Source organism: Oncorhynchus nerka, linkage group LG13 (assembly GCF_034236695.1).
Source record: "Oncorhynchus nerka isolate Pitt River linkage group LG13, Oner_Uvic_2.0, whole genome shotgun sequence".
NCBI classification, from domain to species: domain Eukaryota; kingdom Metazoa; phylum Chordata; class Actinopteri; order Salmoniformes; family Salmonidae; genus Oncorhynchus; species Oncorhynchus nerka.
The window spans coordinates 44,324,570-44,347,849 of NC_088408.1; the positions used below are offsets into that span (position 1 = coordinate 44,324,570).

Genomic DNA, 23,280 nt, shown 5'->3' on the forward strand with positions numbered 1-23,280 from the left:
ACCTGTTTCGAACATTTCTAGTGAGATTGATCAGGCCTCAAAAGAAAGTCAGGATACATGGCATTCGACACCTTTAAATATTTCCTCCCCCTTTTCTTTCCCTGTTCTTCAGAAACACATTAGAACATTTCAAACATTTCCATCCTTCTCCATACCCAATTTAAAACAAAATTAAAATGACCCCCCACAAAATAAATCCCATGAACTAAACATTTTTTTAAAGTCAATTTTAAGTTTGGTAACCCCTATGCTAATCCTCGTGACCCCTCCACCCTTTCATTCATTCTAGAAATCCATTTCAGAATAAGACAACAATTTAAAAAAAATCTATTTCATAATAAAATGTCCCATGAGATTACCCCCCCCCCAAGGTTTTCTGAGTTACCAGAGTGTTTGGTCAGATCATTTTAATGTTACCTCTTTAGAATCCATTCCCCTGGCATTTTACCTAGATTCTTAAACCCAAAATACTTTTTCCTGTGTCAAATTTTAGCCAATTTCTCATCATTAGGAATCTGCAATATTTGATCACAGGCATCTATTAAAAAGTTGTCTCTGAACCACTATTGATCGAACGGAGGCCATACACTGCTGTGTAAAATGTTCCTGTCCTGCTGTCATGATGTTGCCCTGTTGGTGAGGTTTATGACCCCCATAAATACCTTTCCCCCTTTTCTTTCTCTACTCTACAGATTGGACTCTTAGAAAGCCCTTTGTTATTAACATAGAGAGAGTCTGGTAACATCAAAAGGTTGGGAAAGGGAACCATATTTCGGTAATCCAACCAGTTGAAAATATCTGTTGGAACTTAAAGAATATGAAGTCACGTCAGTTGTCGTCTGAGACATTATTACTGATGATAGGATGACAAACTGTATCTTGGAAAGTCTACACATCCTAGTTATCAGATTCACATGGAATTGTTGTGCAATTTAAATGTTTAAATATGAAACTATTTGTGAAAAGATTAAATGTAATTTTAGCTTCTAAATTAGAGAATTGTTTTCACAAGTGAACTATGCTCACTCAGTGGTCCCGCCCAAGTGAACAGACATTGGTTGTGAATTATGAAACACGCCCTTCTCTCCACCACTAGAAAAGCCCATTGACGAAAGTCAACCTTGTGTTCCCGATGACATGAGGACTGCTGTTCATACGTTTAGAAGGGATAATATCAACTACAGAACTAAGCCAACCTCAGCGTGAGCTCTGGTTGCGAATGGTTGAATGACTACAACCTAACGAAATTAACATTGTGTTCCCGGTGACGTGAGGACTGATGTCCATTCATTTAGAAGGGCGAATTTCAACGTGGAGGTGACGATCGACACACTGGAAGGATGAATTTCGACTATACCAGCCAGAATATAGCATGAGTTTATAGTATGGCAACCTGGTATGAACTTTGAACTCTTATTCACTAAAGAAGTGATACATCCTAGACATCGAGTTAGCAGCAGGAGCTGTAAACGTGGGCTAGGAAAGGACGGACAATCTCTTCAGAAAGACAGGGTACTACAACGTATCCGTTCTACCACACGACGACGGTACTACAATGTACCTGTTCTACCACAAGACATATTATTCTAAGGACAAGGGAGATCTCTGCTGGGCAACCCAGCCTTCCATCTACGACAAATCTATCGAAGTGCAGCTCAGAGTAAATATTTTTTGCATTTTCCATTTCCAAATGGGTGGTTATTTAGAATGCATAATATTCTGTATTTACGATAGCATGGCTTCATAAGGTCCGATAGAGACCCAATCCTTTTGTTCCTCAGTCTTCCCGCGTTTTCATTCAAACCCAACCCCCTTTCTTTGTGTAACCAGCCGTCATATTGGTTCTTGTATGACATACTGTAATTAGTAATTAATGTATGATGGCAGGCAGGGATATCCTTGTCTCATCGTGTACTAGTGACTCCTGTGGTGGGCTGGGCACAGTGCACGCTGACCAGGTCACCAGGTGTATGGTGTTTCCTCCGACACATTGGTGCGGCTGGCTTCCGGGCTGGATGTGCAGTGCGGCTTGGTTGGGTTGTGTTTCGGAGGACGCATGGCTCTTGACCTTTGCCTCTCCTGAGTCCGTGTGGGAGTTGCAGCGATGAGACAAGACTGTAACTACTACCAATTGGATACCATGAAATTGGGGAGAAAAAACCAAAGTAATAAATAAAGTAAAACATTTGACAACATCCTTTTCCTTATGTCTGAAACACAGGCTTCACCATGTTTTATCGAAATGTACAGCAGTGTGTTGTCCGCATAGCAGTGAAAGTTGACATTATGTTTCCGAAAGACATCACCAAGAGGTAGAATATATAGTGAAAACAATAGTGGTTCTAAAACAGAACCTCGAGGAACACCGAAACTTCCAATTGATTTGTCAGTGGATAATCATCCACAGAGACAAACTGATATCTTTCAGACAGATAAAATCTAAACCAAGCAAGAACTTGTACGTGTAGACCAATTAGGGATTCGAATCTCTCCAAAAGAATATAGGGATTGATGGTGTCAAAAGCAGTGCTAAGGTCTGTGAGCAGGAGGACAGATGCAGAGCCTTGGTCTGACGCTATTCAAATGTAATTTACCACCTTCACGAGTGCAGTCTCAGTGCAATGATGTGCTATAGTATTTTGTATACATTATTTGTCTTCAGGAAGGCAGTGAGTTGCTGTGCAGCAGATTTTTCTAAAATGTTTGAGAGGAATGGGAGATGCGATATAGTCAAATATTATTATTTTATTTTTCCCGGGTCAAGGTTTGACCTTTTTCAAGAGAGGCTTTATTACTGTCACTTTTAGTGAGTTTGGTACACATCCTGAGGATAGGGAGATATTTAATATGTTGAACATAGGAGGGCCAAGCACAGGAATGAGCTATTTCAGTAGTTTAGTTGGACTAGGGTCCAGTATGCAGCTTGAAGTTTTAGAGACCATGACTATTTTCATGAATGTGTCGAGAGACACGGTTAAAAAACTTGAGTGTCTCAAATTGATCCTAGGTCCTGGCAGTTCTGTGCAGACTCAGGACAACTGAGCTTTGGAGAAATAAGCAGATACAAAGAGGAGTCCGTAATTAGCTTTCTAATGATCAATCTTTTCGTCAAAGAAGAAGTTCATGAATTCTTCACTGCTGAAGTGAAAGCCACCCTCTCTTGGGGAATGCTGCTTTTTAATTAGCTTTGTGACAGTATAATTTCTTTTGGGGGGGATTGTTCTTATTCTCCTCAATTAGGTTGAAAAATAGGATGATTGAGCAGCAGTGTGGGCTCTTCAATACTGCACGGTATTACCTTTCCACTGCTTTTAAATCCACAGGGGGAGTGAACAGGTGTACACTTCAGGATTAAGGGTAGGGAATCTGACTACATGTCTGGCACTAGAACAGTGTGCCTCTTCCATTGGTTCTTCGGTATTGTGGGGTCTGAATACTTAAAGCGGCGATTCGCATAAGGTGAAACAGCGACACTGGTCGCCCCAGGTACATTTGTTATTGTTTTTGAAACGGGGCAGAGGAGCATCCTGTATTGTGGTAATTTTTAAAAAAATCATAGAACAGCATAGTATGTACCATCGCGTATGCAATGATGTCAGAGGGGAAAAAAATGTGTTTGCTGCTTTAAGTTATGCTTTGTAATATATCGCATACAGAAGTGGGAGTTTCACTGCTACGGATTTCAGCTTTAAAGGGATAGTTCACCCTTTCGTAATTTATTACAGTAATGGAGGTATGACTAGCTGTCACGTTCTGACCCTCGTATTTGTGTTATTTGTTTGTTTGCATTGGTCAGGATGTGAGTTTGGTGGGCATTCTATGTTTTGTGTTTCTAGGTTGGTTTTCTGTGTTCGGCCTAGTATGGTTCTCAATCAGAGGCAGGTGTCGTTAGTTGTCTCTGATTGAGAATCATATTTAGGTCGCCTGGGTTTCACTGTTTGTTTCTGTGTCTGTGTTTTACACCACACGGTACTGTTTTTGGTTTCGGTTATTCACGTTACGTTTATTGTTTTTGTATGGAGTGTTCGGTTTATGTGTTTAAATAAACAACCATGGACACTTACCACGCCGCATATTGGTCCTCCGATCCTTCTCGCCTCTCCTCTTCAGACGAAGAGGAGGAAAACCATTACACTAGCTAGGTTTCCATCCAATTGGTGACAGATTTTCATGCAAATATTCTAGAATCTGCATAAAGAATATATGCACATTTTCCCACCAACAAATTGCAGATGCAAATCAGTGCATGATGACATAGTGCACATAAAATTGACTTTTTTGTTTACATGTACCGAATGTAAATCTAAAGTTCAATGTGTTTCCATCGCATTTTCAAATCTACTGATAATTTTGTCACAAAGACTGTTGTGCTAAATAGTAAATGTGCCTACTCTGGTCTTGGTACGTGCTCTCTAGCCAACAGCTGGCAGATACAGTGGGGTTAGGCTGTGCTGTTAGGCTAGTCTACATGAGGAGATTGGCAGTTATGGAAACGTGATGACTGACTGTTTGGAAGGTTCGTTTTCACACTCAAATCATGTTTCAGAGAAGATGTTTAATACAATCATGACGACAGACATAAGGTCAGTATCTACTGCCTGCTTTGTAGAAACGTGATCTTAGTTCATAAAGATGTGCTAGACTATTAATTAGAGAGCTCATCTCATACCTTTGTTCAAGCATGCTTTGGACCAAGTGCATCCTCTAACCAACTCTATGTCTTTGTCTGATCTATGCAATATACATAGAAGATAAGTTTCAGCGGTTATAAACATTAGGAAATGAGCTGATACTGTGATCAGTTTGTAACGCTTGGTTCTTTAATTCGTTCAGTTCTTACTCGGTTTGCTGTCTTGTCATCGCTCAATGGATTTGTGCTGGCCATGACATTCCACTACAGAAGAGGTGTCAAAAAGGTGGAATGAGCTTTGGAGAGGAGAGTCAGTCACCTGGGTCATGTTCTTTAGGCACCAAATGACAGAAAACGGACTGAAACATAGAGGGACTAACTGTACTTGTCCAATAAGAAACGCTCATCTTAATTTGGAAAATGTTTAAAAAATGTTTTTTGATTTTGTTGCCTGCCCTGATGAGTCCCTGACTTGTGAAACCACGAACAGAGTCTTATCCACTGGTCTTTTGTCTTAATAACACATTTTGGTCCCAGAACATGATACAGTTCTGTCTGAGGGTCACCATAGTTTACAGAAGCCTGTGAACTGAGGAGCGAGAAGCTCCGGGGTGAAGTTTCTGCTAGTGACAGATCTAGGATCAGCTTTCCCTCCCTCCCATAATCCTTTATTGGGGGAAATGCATCTAGGGACAACTTTACTCTATATGATTGGGGCGCTTGCGAAATAATATTCCCATATTGTACATCATGGTTTACCTGATTTTGTCATAAAGACAAACACTTTAGCCTGGACCCGGATGTTTGTGCGGTCTTGCTCCTATTGTCGTTGTTGTTGGCAAGACAGCACAAACAGACCTGGGATCAGGCTACAACACACATACTGATTTGAATGAAGCAATGCACCCATCTGAATATCAAATGTGGACTGACCCCAGATTTCAATCTCGCCCATTTTTTTCTTCATACATAGCCCATCTTGTAACATTACAGGGAAATACAATTGTCACATATCTTTATGTGGCAATACACTCTCACAAACATACTTAATACAACACCATCTACAATAATATAGTTTCTGAGGATCACCCAGGCATGTAAAGAACATTGAATTAGAATGAATATAACGGATTCCCCCATTCAGGTCTATTAAGCAATAATGTTTGGCGGCCATTCATTCTATTTCTATGTTAAAGACGGGTAGATATACACTGAATGTACAAAACATAAGGACCACCTCTTTCCATGACATAGACTGACCAGGTGAAATCTATGAGCCCTTATTGATGTCACCTGTTAAATCCACTTCAATCAATGTAGATGAAAGGGAAGAGACAGGTTAAAGAAGGATTTCTGAGCATTGAGACAATTGAGACGTGTGCTATTCAGAAGGTGAATGAGAAAGACAAACGATTTCAGTGCCTTTGGACAGGGTATGGTAGTAGGTGCTAGGTGCACCGGTTTGAGTGTGTCAAGAACTGAAAGGGGACAAAATAGGCATACACAAATTCAGCTTACTGCAGTGGCCTGCCCAGTCACCAGATCTCAATCCAACTGAGCATCTGTGGAATGAGATGAAACAAGCTATTCAGAGTAGAGATCCACTACCAGCCAACTTGACACAACTGTTGGAAGCATTGGAGTCAACATGGACAGCATCCCTGTGGAACGCTTGACACTTTGTAGAGAGCATGCCTCATCGAATTGAAGCTGTTCTGATGGCAAAAGGGGGCGCAACTCAATATTAGGAAGGTGTCTTGAATGTTTTGTACACTCAGTGTATGTCTATGTATTTCATCATGGCAGGAATCATTTATAAAATAAGGCAGTTGTAGAGCGACCTGCAAAGTATTTGATTCCATGAAGTCATGAAACAGACATTTGCTGTGACATGAATACTGTATAAAGCCTGGTCACAGATCTGTTTGTGCCATTGGTGTAATAATGACACAGCAATGGACAGCACAAAGAGATCTGGGGCCAGAACTCTGTATAAGGCAAAATGTGGAACCATTTGGTTTACTGAGACAGATGTGAGTCAGACTGCAGTGCTTACATACAGTGCTTTCGGAAAGTATTCAGACCCCTTGACTTTTTCCACATTTTGTTACGATACAGCCTTATTCTAAAATTGACAAAATAGTTTTTTTCCCCTCATCAACACACAATACCCCATAATGACAAAGCAAAAACAGTTATAGACATGTTTGCTAATTTGTAAAAAATAAATCACATTTACATAAGAATTCAGACCCTTTAGTCAGTACTTTGTTGAAGCACCTTTGGCAGGGATTACAGCATTGAGTCATCTTGTGTATGACGCTACAAGCTTGGCACACCTGTATTTGGGGAGTTTCTCCCATTCTTCTCTGCAGATCCTCTCAAACTCTGTCAGGTATTTTCAAGTCTCTCCAGAGATGTTCTATCGTGTTCAAGTCCAGGCTCTGGCTGGGCCACTCAAGGATATTCATAAACTTGCCTCGAAACCACTCCTGCGTTGTCTTGGCTGTGTGCTTAGGGTCATTGTCCTGTTGGAAGGTCAACCTTCGCCCTAGTCTGAGGTCCTAAGCAATCTGGAACAGGTTTTCATCAAGGATCTCTGTACTTTGATCTGTTAATCTTTTCCACGATCCTGACTAGTCTCTAATTCCCTGTCGCTGAAAAACATCCCCACAGCATGATGCTGCCACCACCATGCTTCATCGTAGGGATGGTGCCAGGTTTCCTCCAGACATGACGCTTGGCATTCAGGCCAAAAAGTTCAATCTTGGTTTCATCAGACAAGAAAATCTTGTTTCTCATGGTCTGAGAGTTCTTTATGTGTTTTTTGGCAAACTCCTAGCAGGCTATCATGAGCTTATTACTGAGGAGTTGCTTCCATCTGGCCACTCTACCATGAAGGACTAATTGGTGGAGTGCTGCAGAGATGGTTGTCCTTCTGGAAGTTTCTCCCATCTCCACAGAGGAACTCTGGAGCTCTGTCAGAGTGACCATCGGTTTCTTGGTCCAAGAAGATTAAGTCCATCGGTTTCACCTACCTGACCAAGGCCCTTCTCCCCCGATTGTTCAGTTTGGCTGGGCTGCTAGGTCTAGGAAGAGTCTTGCTGCTTCCAAACTTCTTCCATTTAAGAAGGGAGGCCACTGCGTTCTTGTGGACCTTCAATGCTGCAGAAATGTTTTCGTACCCTTCCCCAGATCTATGCCTCGACTCAATCCTGTCTCAGAGATCTACAGACAATTCCTTTGACCTCACGGCTTGAATTTTACTCGGACATGCACTGTCAACTGTGGGACCTTATATAGACAGGTGTGTGCCTTACCAAATCATGTCCAATCAATTGAATTTACCACAGGTGGATTCCAATCAAGTTGTAGAAACATCAAGGATAATTAATGGAAACAGGATGCACCTGAGATCAATTTCAAATCTCATTGCAAAGGGTCTACATATTTTTGTAATTAAGGTTTCTGTTTTTTATCTTTAATACATTTGCAGAAATGTATAAAAACCTGTTTATTGCTTCATCATTCTGGGGTATTGTGTGTAAATTGCTGAGGATTTTTTAATTTATTTAATTCATTTTAGAATAAGGCTGTAACGTAAATGTGGAAAAAGTCAAGGGTCTGAGTACTTTCCGAAGGCACTGTAAATGCAACATTAACCTTTACCCTCTTCCCATAAAAGATTTGTAAATGCTTGGCGTTTTGCAGTCTTTGGGTGTGTCTCAAATGACACCCTATTCCCTATAGAGTGCACAACTTTTGACCAGAGCCATAGGGTGCCATTTGTGAACAAGGCAAGTAGATGTGTGTTCCACTGTGTGTCCAGGCTCCAGTCAAAGTCCACATGATGTGAGAGGATACACCTAACCATTGTATTATAGAGGTAAGCTGTGAAGAGAGAGGAGAAAAATAAGTACAAATGAATAATGGCATTTTGCTAGATTAAGTCAATTTATTCAGATAATTGTGCGCGCGCACAAACACACACAAGAACAGCCCGGATGTGGGATGGAAATTATTAACTTTGTGCTTTTCTAATAACCAATTTGTGTTCATGCAAGTGACTGATTGAACGAATCCTCACAATCAGTATCTGCAATTTAGCAGTATAACCAGAACCTTGTTTTGAGAAAGATATCTCAGTTTTAAGGTCTCAGCTTAGAGAGAAGAAGCCTCGTGAGGTATTGGTCTGTCACATGCATGACCCAGTATTGGTCGGTCACATGAATGAAGCAAAACATCAATGATCAATAAGCTAAATCATGCAATGTATATAAGAGAACTAACGGGACTGCCCTGGGTGGAGCTCCTGATCGACATGTGTACTTTGGTGCATTGAGTTGGTTGGAACCTCTCCAGCGTGCTGATAATAAACAATGATTTATTTAAGATTGACATTGAGTGTCCCTGTGTAGAATTTCCACGACAAGGGACTGCCATCAGAAAGGTCAAAGCTCTAAACAACAAAACCACTAATGGCAATCAATTATGTACGCCCCTATTGAAATCACACAAAACATGCATCATATTATGAGTAGACACTTTTTTCTCCAAAGTGTCTTACAAGTACAGTGAATGCATACATTTTGTGTCTAAGTTTTTATATCTTTTTTTATTTAACTAGGCAAGTCAGTTAAGAACAAATTCTTATTTACAATGACGGCTTACCGGGGAACAGTGGATTAACTGCCTTGTTCAGGGGCAGAACGACAGACTTTTACCATGTCAGCTCGGGGATTCGATCCCAGCAACATTTCGGTTACTGGCCCAACTTACCTCAGAAGCCAAATATATCATTATCATCATCATCATCGACACCCTCCAATAACCAACTTCAGTCCTTAAAAGTCAACAATCAATGTGAAACAGTTGGGGGAGTCGCCCAGTTGTCAACCTACAGCCCAGAAGGAACTTGCAATAGTGTTACAAGGTCTGTGCAGTCCATGCAGTGTCCAACAGGGAGCATCACTGAGGCATCCAGTTTTAGTCAAACTACAGTAACGGAAGAATGGACTCAAGAAATCCTTTATCCACTTCACACTTAGTCCTAAATGAGACGGATGAACTGACATGTAAATGTGCATGTTTTACGTCTGATTTTATCATTTTTAAACGCAAGCAAGAGCGCCAAAGGCAATTTTCCATTCTGTGTAAATGGACAATACATTTTACAAAGGTGCCGGTGTCCCAATTCTCTACCTTTCTGTACACCTTCATCGATTTTAAAAGAAAAGACTGGTGTAAGAAATATGGTGAATTCCCTAGTCATATTGTCTACAGCAGGGGTCCCCAAACTTTTTCCTGTGAGGGCCACATAACTTTTCCCTTCTCTGATGGGGGGCCGGTGTCAGTTTGTAACAGAAAAAGTGTGACGATCGTAGGGGAGCTTAAAAAATTTATTGTTTTCCAGAAAGCCACACATAACCAAATAACCCTTTCCAGGTTCTTTACAGAAAAAAAGTCAGGAAACAAATAATAACACTATTAATGAAATAAATAATAACTAAATAACCCTCTCTGAGTTCTTCACAGAAAAAACAGGAAATAAATAATAACTAAATAACTCTCTCTGGGTTCTTCATAGAAAAAAAAGCCATGGAACATTAACTTTCTGTCGTGCCATGCACAATCTTAACAGATAAAAGTGCTAATGAAAAAAAGTCAAATTCTTTCGTCTTCTGCTGCAGCTGGGCATATACATTACTCCCGATTTCTTCAACGCGTCTGGTGATTGTACTCGCCGACAGACTTACGGCATTAAATGCATCTTTCTTCTCGGGACACACCTCCTCCGCGACAGCATCCATACATTTCTTAACAAACTCTCCGTCAGTGAAAGGCTTACCGCTTCTTGCTATCAGTTTAGCAACCCGAAAGCTGGCCCGAACGGATGCCTGGTTCAGCTGAGCTTGGCGTACAAATGTATTCTGCTGAGATAGTAGTCCACTTTTTAGCTTTGAGAGTTTGTCTGCTCGTATTTGGCCTTGCAAGCTATCGTACTTGTCTTTGTGACGGGATTCATAGTGTCGGCGAAGATTGTATTCTTTGAATACCGCCACCGTCTCTTGACAGATGAGACAAACAGCCTTTTCTTTGCATTGAACAAAAAAAAAATTGTTTGTCCACTGCAGGTTAAATACCCTGCATGCTGAATCAATTTTTGTCTTACCTAACCTTTTCGCCATTATTCCGTTCTCTCTTTGACAGGGCCGGGCCTAGGATTTTTTTTCTGGAGGCCAAATAGGAAAAAAATTCGATAGCGTCTCTGGTATTGTTCAGAGGGCCGGGCCAAATGTGCTGACGGGCCGTATCCGGCCCGCGGGCCGTAGTTTGGTGACCACTGGTCTACAGCCTCATGTCCAAACCGATGCTGACATGAGGGAGGCACCAGAAAATGTAGCCAAACTTTAATGACACTTTTCATTACATAACTATAGGCTAAACACCAGTCATGTTTGACAGATATAATGACGGATAATTACCATTAATGTCTAAAGGCTTGATTCTGTCAACATACCTTCTCAAGGCACAATTTGTTCAGATCAAATGGTCACACGATCTGAGAGAGTGAAGGACAATGCCTGTTGCGCACCGCACCTACCTTGAATCTGAGAGGACGCGGTCAGCATTTTGAAACTATTTAACCATGAATTTAATTGTTTAAAACCTGGACATTGTCATTTTATGAAGACTGTCTTACCTTGTTTCAAAGTAGCCTAACCTAGCCAAAATATGATGACAGAAATGCTGAGGGAATTATTTTATAAACACTTAATATGCTATTGAAGTCAGAATTTCTCTCATGTTCTATTGGTTTTCAGTTATTTTATTGTCCAGCAGCCAAAGGCATAGTCCGAGTCATGATAGTACCCATGCTAGTTCATGCATATTTAGATCTCCCATCTTTCTTAAAAGCTCTACAGCATCAGTGTGTGTCCCCCGCGGGACGGTTGAGCTAATGTGTGCTAATGTGATTAGCATGAGGTTGTAAGTAACAAGAACATTTCCTAGAACATAGACACATCTGATATTGGCAGAAAGCTTAAATTCTTGATAATCTAACTGCACTGTCCAATTTACAGCAGCTATTAAAGTGAAAGAATACCATGCTATTATTTGAGGAGAGTTCAGTTATGAACTTGAAAATGTAACAATAAACCAATTAAGTACATTTGGGCAGACTTGAACAGAAATGCAATGGTTCATTGGACCAGTCTAAACCTTCACACATACACTGCTGCCATCTAGTGACCAACATCTAAATTGCGCCTAAACTGGAATAATACATTAGGCATTACAATCTTGCATTACAAATATGAAGGGGGAAAAAAACGATTTTTAAAATTGTTATTATCTTTTACAGATTAATGTGTCATTCTCCTACATTAATTTCACATTTCCACAAACTTGCATATCCTTGCTACAGGCAGTTAGATTGGGTATGTCATTTTAGGCGAAAATTGAAAAAAGGGTCAGATCCTTAAGAGGTTTCTAAAGGATATTTTCATCTGTCTCATGAAACTTCTCCTGCAAGCCGTGTGCTTTTGAAAATGGTGTTTTCCGCAAACTGTATTTTGGAACATTCATGCGTAGCCTACAGCCATGTACACTTTGTTGAGCTTATAATATAAATACAACTTTATCAACAATTTATGCCAATCGGTCTAATTTGTTCCATTTAAAAAAATATATAATGATTTTTGTATGTGCAGTGATTGTATGAATTGTGGATATGTCAACCCAGAACTGTCCCAGAGTCTGTTTTGAACAGTATACCTATTTTTCTATCATCCCTTTGGATGACGGGATGCCCTTTATGTCGAGCCCTGGAGGGAATTATTTTATTAAAGACATGAAAAGTATTTTGTTGTAATTCTAATATTGCCATGTTTTACAGGCTACTAAGAGTGGCCAACCTTCCTCCAGGAGAGCCTTAAAGGGGCAGTGGCTAAAAAAGTTAATGTCAAGCCCTGAATAGTGTTGAGCTGAAAGCAGAACTGAGAAAATATCTGCCAACTAAGTAAACTCAATGGAGAATCTCCAATGAAAGTGTGTTTAAATCCAGGACAAGGCTTAACCTGTTTCCGGGAAACCACCCCATAGGGTTATGTGACCTAGTTTGGGATAAGTATTGTCCATATTAAACTTAAGTAGCACCAAGAACATTATGCCAAGATTGCAGATTAGTTCCTAAAATAAGTTAGCTAAGTTACTTATTAACTCATGAACTGATATGGAGCTGAGCGAGATAGCTCTGGTCTGAAAGAAAAGTATAATCATCATGTGATTACTGTGGAGAGTTCCCAGCATGAATATGAAGACATTTGTCTATGATGCATTTCGGCTATTCCCAATCCAGAAGAGATGTCTCTGGCGCTACAGCACACACAGCACCCTGCTCTTAATTAGTGACCATGGCTGAGAGAACTAAACGTTCAAAAGTTTGGTTAAACTTCACCAGAGTCAATGCTGACAGTGCTCGTTGCCACAAGTGCAACAAGACTTTTGCTTGTAAGGGCAGAAACACGAGCAATCTGTCCAAACATCTATCGAAAGTGCATCATGTACAGGCAGAGAAATGCAGTTTTCGACTGCCTAGCTCGTAGTTAATCTCTCGTTGTCCGATCTACTTTAGGTATGTATGCTAGCAGCCTGGAGCCCACACACGGAATTAACTAAATTATGCGAACATGGGTTCATGATCATTAGCCAGCTGATTGTTCATAAATTCAATAACCCATTTAAAGATTCTGCAACTTTCTTGTTAAAGTTGCAGCTACAATGAACCAACCCACTCCTCCCTCTAATACCGCTGGTCCAAGCCAAAGACAAGCCCAAAGCCCCTTCACGCTGGCAGCTAGTGGGAGGATGACTGAGGAGAGGGTGAATGAGTGCCACCTAGTCGTGACCAAGTTCATAGTGAAAGGCCTACACCCCTTTGCAACAGTGGAGTCCAAGGGCTTTAGGGAACAGTCTGTCAGTCTATATTGAGTTGTATTCATTTTTAGGATATAGTAGTATAAAAGGGTTGTACGTTAGTCCCATCACTCCACAATACACAACACAATATTTCTATAATGATAATTCAACACATGAAAACTCTCTTTTTTTACTGTAGGGACATGAGCAAGGCACTCAACCCCAAATATACCCCTCCCTCCAGGAGATACCTCAGTGAAACATTAATTCCGACCTGGTATGGTGTAGAAAAGGCCAATGTGATCACTGAGCAGAAGAACGTGCGAAAGCTGGCCATCATATCAGATGGCTGGACCAGCCTCTGTCAGGACCACTATCTCTCTGTTACTGTGCAATACACAAGGGCAGTGTAAAACAGGTGGTCCTCCACACCAGGGCAGTGTAAAACAGGTGGTCCTCCACACCAGGACAGTGTGAAACAGGTGGTCCTCCACACCAGGGCAGTGTAAAACAGGTGGTCCTCCACACCAGGACAGTGTAAAACAGGTGGTCCTCCACACCAGGACAGTGTAAAACAGGTGGTCCTCCACACCAGGACAGTGTGAAACAGAAGGTCCTCCACACCAGGACAGTGTAAAACAGAAAGTCCTCCACACCAGGACAGTGTAAAACAGAAAGTCCTCCACACCAGGACAGTGTAAAACAGAAGGTCCTCCACACCAGGACAGTGTAAAACAGAAGGTCCTCCACACCGGGACAGTGTGAAACACAAGGTCCTCCACACCAGGGCAGTGTGAACTAGAAGGTCCTCCACACCAGGGCAGTGTGAAACAGAAGGTCCTCCACACCAGGACAGTGTGAAACAGATGGTCCTCCACACCAGGACAGTGTGAAACCGAAAGTCCTCCACACCAGGACAGTGTAAAACAGAAGGTCCTCCACACCAGGAGAGTGTAAAACAGAAGGTCCTCCACACCAGGACAGTGTAAAACAGAAGGTCCTCCACACCAGGACAGTGTGAAACAGAAGGTCCTCCACACCAGGACAGTGTAAAACAGAAGGTCCTCCACACCAGGACAGTGTGAAACAGAAGGTCTTCCACACCAGGGCAGTGTAGAACAGACGATCCTCCACACCAGGGCAGTGTAAATCTGATGATCCACTACACCAGGGCAGTGTAAAACAGAAGCTCCTCCACACCAGCACAGTGTAAAACAGAAGGTCCTCCACACCAGGACAGTGTGAAACAGAAAGTCCTCCACACCAGGACAGTGTAAAACAGAAGGTCCTCCACACCAGGACAGTGTGAAACAGAAGGTCCTCCACACCAGGACAGTGTGAAACAGAAAGTCCTCCACACCAGGACAGTGTAAAACAGAAGGTCCTCCACACCAGGACAGTGTAAAACAGAAGGTCCTCCACACCAGGACAGTGTGAAACAGAAGGTCCTCCACACCAGGGCGGTGTGAACTAGAAGGTCCTCCACACCAGGGCAGTGTGAAACAGAAGGTCCTCCACACCAGGACAGTGTGAAACAGAAGGTCCTCCACACCAGGACAGTGTAAAACAGAAGGTCCTCCACACCAGGACAGTGTGAAACAGAAGGTCCTCCACACCAGGGCGGTGTGAACTAGAAGGTCCTCCACACCAGGGCAGTGTGAAACAGAAGGTCCTCCACACCAGGACAGTGTGAAACAGAAGGTCCTCCACACCAGGACAGTGTAAAACAGATGGTCCTCCACACCAGGACAGTGTGAAACAGAAGGCCCTCCACACCAGGACAGTGTGAACTAGAAGGTCCTCCACACCAGGACAGTGTAAAACAGATGGTCCTCCACACCAGGACAGTGTGAACTAGAAGGTCCTCCACACCAGGACAGTGTAAAACAGATGGTCCTCCACACCAGGACAGTGTAAAACAGATGGTCCTCCACACCAGGACAGTATGAAACAGAAGGTCCTCCACACCAGGACAGTGTAAAACAGATGGTCCTCCACACCAGGACAGTGTGAAACAGAAGGCCCTCCACACCAGGTCAGTGTGAACTAGAAGGCCCTCCACACCAGGACAGTGTAAAACAGATGGTCCTCCACACCAGGACAGTGTGAAACAGAAGGTCCTCCACACCAGGACAGTGTAAAACAGATGGTCCTCCACACCAGGACAGTGTGAAACAGAAGGCCCTCCACACCAGGACAGCGTAAGAAGAACTGTTAGTCCTTTTGCAGCCTACCTGCAGGCCCCATCCGTGTTGTTCTATACCACTGTATTATCTTTTGCAGGAAAATATTGTTTATTTAATTTGTTTTACATTTCTATCATCACAACATTAGTCTTTAATAGTGATTTGTTCAAAACAATGCTGTTTATTTTGCTGTAAATAATTGTTTATTTTACATTTCAGAAAATAAAGCAATGTTAATTCAGTTCTTAATTTGGTTCGTTTTTTTTCGTAAAAAATTACAAAAAGAACCAATAAGAATACCGTTAAAGTACCAGATCGATAAGCAGTATCGATAAGAGTAGAAATACCGTTCAAATCTTAACGATACCCATCCCTAGGTGAGATAAAGAGAGACTTGGGGTCAAACAGACAGGCCTGGATGAGATCTTTAAGGTCAGGGCCCTCTGTAAGGCTCACAAAATCATTTTAGACCCAAGTCACCCCCTGTACCTGGACTTTGAACTACTCCCCTCTGGGCGCAGGTATAGGGCACCCCTCAGCAGGAAAAACAGAACGAGACAATCATTTGTGCCAGGTGTGATATCCCTCCTAAATAGCTCGGGTGAATGTTCCCATTGAGTCCATAAGGCCAGCAGGCTAGTATTTTCTTCTTTTTTATTTAATGTTTTATTTCTTATTTCTTACTATTATTATTTTTATTGCTATGTAACTGTTATGAAAGTTGTATTGTCAATTTTGTTTTGTATTGAAACGCCACTTTAAACTTAAAATTTCCCCAAGGGACAATAAAGTCAGTAAGTAAGTAAGTAAGAGTATGCTGTGTTGACCAAATGGACAGATATTATATTTGCAATGAAAAGCATATCCAATATCAGTAACACACATCTGATTTATGAATACATTAGCTGTATATCCATCTTGTTTATTTTAACCAGGGCCATGTTCAGTAGGAAGAAAACATTTTAAAATCGGAAGGTACAACCTGAACATATCCAAAAAGAACACTGGTTTTTGCTTCGCGCTGCAAAACGTTTTGTGGATTATTGTTGTGGATTATTGAACACAAACCTAGCAAATCAAGGGTTCAAATAGTAATGAAAATGTTTCAAATACTCTTGACACTCTAGGCACACCATATATACAGGTATATATATATATATATATATATATATATATATATATATATATATGACAAAAAACACACATCTACGACGAGAGACACCACAACACTACATAAAGAGAGACCTAAGACAACAACATAGCATGGCAGCATGGCAGCAACACAACATGACAACAACATTGTAGCAACACAACATGGTAGAAGCACAAAACATGGTACAAACATTAATAGGAACAGACAACAGCACAAAAGGCAAGAAGGTAGAGACAACAATATATCATGCGAAGCAGCCACAACTGTCAGTAAGATTGTCCATGATTGAGTCTTTGAATGAAGAGATGGAGATACCACTGTCCAGGTTGATTGTTTTTTGCAGCTTGTTCTAGTCGCTAGCTGCAGCGAACTGAAAAGAGGAGCAACCCAGGGATGTGTGTGCTTTGGGGTCCATTAACAGAATGTGACTGGCAGAATGGGTGTTGTATGTGGAGGAGGAGGGCTGCAGTAGTTATGTCAGATAATGGGGAGTGAGGCCTTAGAGGGTTTTCCAAATAAGCATTGCGACGGGTATATAGAGATGACCAGTTTCCAGAGGAGTATAGAGTGCAGTGATGTGTCCTATTAAGGAGCATTTGTGGCAAATCTGATGGCCCAATGGTAAAGAACTTCTAGCCGCTGGAGAGCACCCTTGCCTGCCAATCTATGAATTCGTCTCCGTAATCTCGCATGGGTAGGATGGTCATCTGAATCAGGGTTAGTTTGGCAGCAGGGGTGAAAGAGGAGCGATTACAGTAGAGGAAACCAAGTCTAGATTTCACTTTGGCCTGCAGCTTTGATATGTGCTGACAGAAGGAAGGTCCATACTCCCAAGTACTTGTATGGGGTGACTACCTCAAGCTCTAAACCCTCAGAGGTAGTAATCACAGCAGTGGGGAGAGGGGCATTCTTCTTACCAAACCACATGATCTTTGTTTTGGAGGTGTCCAGAACACGGTTAAGGGCAGAGATAGCTTGTTGGTCAATAAGAAATATTTGTTGTAGAGCGTTTAACACAAAATCTGAGGAGGGGCCAGCTGAGTATAAGACTGTATCATCTGCATATAAATGGATGAGAGAGAGCTTCCTACTGCTTGAGCTATGCTGTTGATGTAAATTGAGAAGAGCGTGGGTACTCCCTTGGTGACAGGCAGTGGCTGAGACAGAAGATGTTCTGACTTTATACACTGCACTCTTTGAGAGAGGTAGTTAGCAAACCAGGCCAAAGCCCCCTCAGAGACACCAATACTCCTTAGCCAGCCCACAAGAATGGAATGGTCTACCGTATCAAAGCATTGGCCAAGTCAATACATTTCTGCCCTTCTAGAGTGGCCCCGGTCAACTGTAAGTGCTGTTATTGTGAAGTGGAAACGTCTCGAAGCAACAGCGGCTCAGCCATGAAGTAGTAGGCCACACAAGCTCACAGCATGGGACCGCTGAGTGCTCAAGCGCGTAGCCTGTGAAAATAATCTGTCCACAGATGCAACACTCACTACGAGTTCCAAACTGTCTCTGGAAGCAATGTCAGCATAAGAACTGTTCGTCGGGAGCTTCATGAAATGGGTTTCCATGGCCGAGCAGCCGCACACAAGACTAAGATCACCATGAGCAATGCCAAGCATCAGCTGGAGTGGTGTAAAGCTTGCCGCCAATGGACTCTGGAGCAGTAGAAATGTGTTCTCTGGAGTGATGAATCACACTTCACCATCTGGCAGTCCGAAGGACGAATCTGGATTTGGCGGATGCCAGGAGAACGCTACCTGCCCCAATGCATAGTGCCAACTGTAAAGTTTGGTAGAGGAGGAATAATGGTCTGGGGCTGTGTTTCATGGTTCGGGCTAGGCCACTTAGTTCTAGAGATGGGAAACCTTAACTTCTTAAGGCTATGGGAGGTATTCGGAAGTTTGGATTACTGACGTGCCCAAAGTAAACTGCCTGTTACTCAGGCCCAGAAGCTAGGATATGCATTGGATAGAAAACACTCTGAAGTTTCTACAACTGTTAAAATAATGTATGTGAGTATAACAGAACTGATATGGCAGGCAAACACCCGAGGAAAATCCATCCCGGAAAATGTGTTTGAGCTCCCAGGCCATTCCTATGTTGGCATATTGGATTTCCAATCAAAAAGCGCCCAGATTGCAGTACCTATGCCTTCCACTGGATGTCAACAGTCTTTAGAAAAGGTTCCACTTGTTTTTTGAAGTTGTTGTAGTTGTAGTTTTTCAAGGTGTCCCTCATTAGGACTCTAGTCTTGTGGAGCGCATGAATGAGGGCGCGCACTTCGTTATTTATCTCCGGTATTGAACATACTACATTCAGTCTTCAATTGTATCGTTTATTTACATATTAGGGTACCTGAGGATTGATTAGAAACGTTGTTTGACTTGTTTGGACGAAGTTTACCGATAACTTTTGCGATTCCTTTGTCTGCATGTTGAACGAGTGGAATGGGTGGATTACTGAATCAAACGCACCAACAAAACTGACTTTTTGGGGAATATAAAAGGACTTCATCGAACAAAACGACCATTTGTTGTGTAGATGGGACCCTTGGGATTGCAAACAGAGGAAGATCTTTAAAGGTAAGTGATTTATTTTAGCGCTATTTCTGATTTTTGTGACGCCTCTGCTGGTTTGAAAAATGTTTTTAATTGTGGTGTATGCGGGGGCACTGTCCTCAGACAATCAAATGCTATGCTTTCGCTGTAAAGAATATTGTGAATCGGATAAAGCGGTTCGATTACCAAGGTTCTAAGCTAAAGAATGATGTAAGACACTTGTATGTTCATAGCCCCAAAAGCGCAAACACCGCCGATCTGGCATTCCAGGCAGGCTCAAGCAAATGCTGAAAGTATTTGAAAGATTTCCAAAACAATTTGAACACAGGTCTGAAATCCACCCTCTTTACCCATCAATAGTCTTACCTGGGCTTCCCTGCAGGCTGAGTCTGCTGGCGACTGGGCTGGACCTTGATGGCTCCGCGGTGGGGGGACAGGCTTGGAGAGTTGCGGGGGGAGGCGCCAGGGGAGAGTCGGGGGGAGGAGTGGGAAGGTGGCTCGGGGGCTTGGACCAAGGAGGCGGGTCCAGGGTGTTTCCTCGGGATGCGTCTGATTAGCCGGCTGACCCATCGCTGCTGCTCCTCCTGAGAGCCGGCCAGTAGGAGTAGGTCTTTGGCCGTGGATATGTCGTAGTTCACTAAGGGAGGAGGTTTGAAGTTAGTGAATACACTAATACAGGAAAACAATTCATTTAAAGAAAACTGACTAATATGTATGCCTACCAAAATGTGCTTTAACTTCACTGTCCTAATAATACAGTCGCTAAAGTGGCAATGTTCAAGGGGGACTAACATTCTAAACAGTAACTCATAAATAATATTTAACCCTCGCTTGCCCACATGCCATTAAAACCCTATGAACCCAGTGGCATTCACCCACAGAAATATAAAACCTAGACGGGAAAGTGGCACATTTTGTGGCAAGTGAGCCATCTGGGTTTTAGAACTCTACTGGGTTTATAGAGTTTTATGGAATGTGGGAGGCAAGGGAGGGTTAAATATTGTGACCATTCCCCTCTTACTGACCCCTGCAGGGGGCAATGGCCTCCTCATTCCGGTCTAAGTGGTCCTTGTGGCACTTGGTGTGGCAGCGGCGGCACTCCAGCGCGGGCGGCGGCTTGAACACGTTCCACAGGGGCCGCGTGCATGCCTCACAACTCGAAGGCAGGTGGTAGAGAGTGGGGATAAACTCGTGACCCTTGTGCTTAACGTAGGACGAGCGCTCGCCCGCCAGCGCCGGCGGCTCCACCGCAAACTCCTGCTCCCGCTTGCTCTCGCCCTCATTGGCGTAAAGGATCTGTGAGGTGGAGAGATGGAAGAGGAATAAGGAGCAGATAATATGTTACGTTTCTGTAAATGAGGATTCGGTTGAAAGTCTTGAAGACAAGATATTGATGTCAATGTGAGTTGTCACCTGGAATATCCTGGGGATTTCTTTGGTGTCAGCACGGTACACGTCTGTTTGAGTGACTGGTCGGACGTGGAACAGCTTACTGCATGGAGGAAAGAATGGAACAATGATAGGCATCTCAATAGAAGCAGTGAGGGAAAAAAAGTCAAATGAGGACAAACAAGCTTTGTGACTCACTCAATGTCTAGGATCATGTAGGGGTTGGACTGCTCTCGGTCCATATCACTATTGTAGAACAAGATCTTCTTACTGCTTACCACCACATACTGAGAGAGAGAGAGAGAGAGAGAGAGAGAGCAGGGAAAAAGACAAAATCACACAGTTGGACTCACGTGTCAGTGGAATAATCAATAAAGACCAATAATCAGGTACAGAATAGTCAGAGAGGCAGAAGGGGCACCATACCCTTCTATCCCATCCAAATCTCTTGGTGTTCTTCACAGGAAGTGATAGCCAGCCCTCCAGCCTGGTATCTGTTTTGCATACAGGAAACAGGAAGTACATTAATATTGCTTCATAGGAGCTTCATGACAGCTCTGTTAAATACTGCAGAGAGCTGAGGTCAGGAGCCAATCCACACGGCCCACTTCATTGTTTCAACCGGTTAAACCATTGTTGTCGAAACGTGTTGCGTGCATCATGTAATGCTCTGTAGCTAATTATTGTCTCTATACGTTATTTACATGCCTTCCCAACAAAGGTTTTTATTTCGCTAAATTAATCTACTAATGGTGCTTGAAAGAAAAATGGCACCCTATTTCTTATCCAAAATGGTACCATTTCTGGTTAAAGTAGTGCACTATATAAGGAATAGGGGGCCATTTTAGATGCAGCTCTGGATCCCTACACTGGAGTTATTCCAAATCGGGAAAACGTTTTGAAAGTCCACATAGTTTGAGTTGACTCAGCTCAAGGTTAACCGGGGCCACACAAAGTTAGGCTGCGACTTTTCGCACACAGCTGTGAAACACCAACCACTATTACTGTAGTTGCACTGCAGAGTCACTGCCGGGAGTGTTACAGACTGACAAACTCCCGAGGCGGGATAGAGAGGGAACGTATTTTGTAGACCATGAGGGGTCGCCTGCACCGCTGCGGTCAGGCTCTGTGGACGGCTGCTCATAGGTGACGGTCTGCGGCCATGTTCTAACCGCCCATCATTTACGTCATCCTCTTTCTCTTCCTCCTACTCCTCATTCTCAGAGTCGGAGCCAAAGAGAAGGTGAGCCACTCTAAAGGAGGGCTGGGTGGCAATGCTGACAGATTTCTGCCTGCACTGGTAGTGGAAGGCATATATTCGGAGGTCTGGGAGTGACCGATGAACACTACACCATCACAACAGACAGAGAGAGGGAGTGTGGGAGTGGATATCGAAGGGAAAGAAAGGAATAAGGAATTAAAGGTGTATTCAAGGCATAGTGAAAGAAGGGGTTGGAAAGTCAATAAGGGAGTGACAGGTGGGAAAATAAAAGGAAAACTGTGTTGCGACAGAGAGATAGGGAAGGATAGAGAGGAGTGTTCAGTGCTTTGACTTGAATGTTAAATATGAATGATTTAAAGCTCAAGTTAAAACACTGAACATTTGAGTACATGAAGGTAACACCTGCCTATTAAGGGTTTCCATTTGAAGAGTTAAGTGGCCAGTGGTAAAGTAAGGGGTGAGAGGCCGGTCTTACCTGGGTAACCGCTGTCGTCCATGTCGTTACTGCTGCTGATGCTGGTGGAGTCCATAGAGTGGATGCTAAGAGAGGTCAGCTGACAGCGCAGCTGCTCAATGTCACTGTCCTTACTGTCCAAGGCCATCTGGAGCTCCATGCGCACCTGGCTCTCGTCTGATAACACCTACAGTACAGATGGAAATCAGAGGAGGTTGCTGGCACCTTAAATGGGGAGGATAGGCTCCCGGTAACGGCTGGAGCGGAATAAGTGGATAAGTGGTTTCCATGTGTTTGATGCCATTCCATTACCACGAGTCTTCCCTCCCCTCAGCAGCCTCCACTGATGGAAACACACATGCACACACTTTTAGCTGAAGCATCAAGTAGGTAGTATTTACTGGTGTCTTTATATCGGTGTGACTTTGGGAGGCCATTCCAGCCAACTGGCCTCACTTTGTTCCCACAGCACTGCCTAGTAATAAGAAAATGAAATGCTCTCATAGTAAAATGTTCACAGCAACGAGTGGTTGTGTGATGGTTAGTATTGTATTTATTTAACCTTTATTTAACTAGGCAGGTCAGTTAAGAACAATTTCTTATTTACAATGATGGCCTACCCCGGCCAAACCCTTACGACGCTGGGCCGATTGTGCGCCACCCTATGGGACTCCCAATCACGGCCGGTTGTGATACAGCCTGGAATCTAACCAGTGTCTGTTGTGACGCCTCTAGCACTGAGATGCAGTGCCTTAGACCACTG

The 23,280-nt window shown here is 42.9% G+C and overlaps 1 protein-coding gene across 1 annotated transcript in view; it reads right to left on the bottom strand.

Moving 5' to 3' along the window:
* Positions 1-359: 359 nt before the first annotated feature.
* Positions 360-23,280, bottom strand: part of LOC115139555 (rho-associated protein kinase 2-like) — an 88,254-nt gene continuing 65,333 nt past the window's right edge. The window contains exons 26-32 of the mRNA XM_029677083.2: positions 22,539-22,704; positions 21,268-21,335; positions 21,040-21,128; positions 20,866-20,944; positions 20,478-20,748; positions 19,819-20,089; positions 360-8,521 (exon numbers count right to left, since the gene is read on the bottom strand). Of these exons, the coding sequence (XP_029532943.2) occupies positions 8,509-8,521; positions 19,819-20,089; positions 20,478-20,748; positions 20,866-20,944; positions 21,040-21,128; positions 21,268-21,335; positions 22,539-22,704 (957 nt within the window). The 3' untranslated portion in view covers positions 360-8,508. The remainder of the gene's footprint in view (positions 8,522-19,818; positions 20,090-20,477; positions 20,749-20,865; positions 20,945-21,039; positions 21,129-21,267; positions 21,336-22,538; positions 22,705-23,280) is intronic.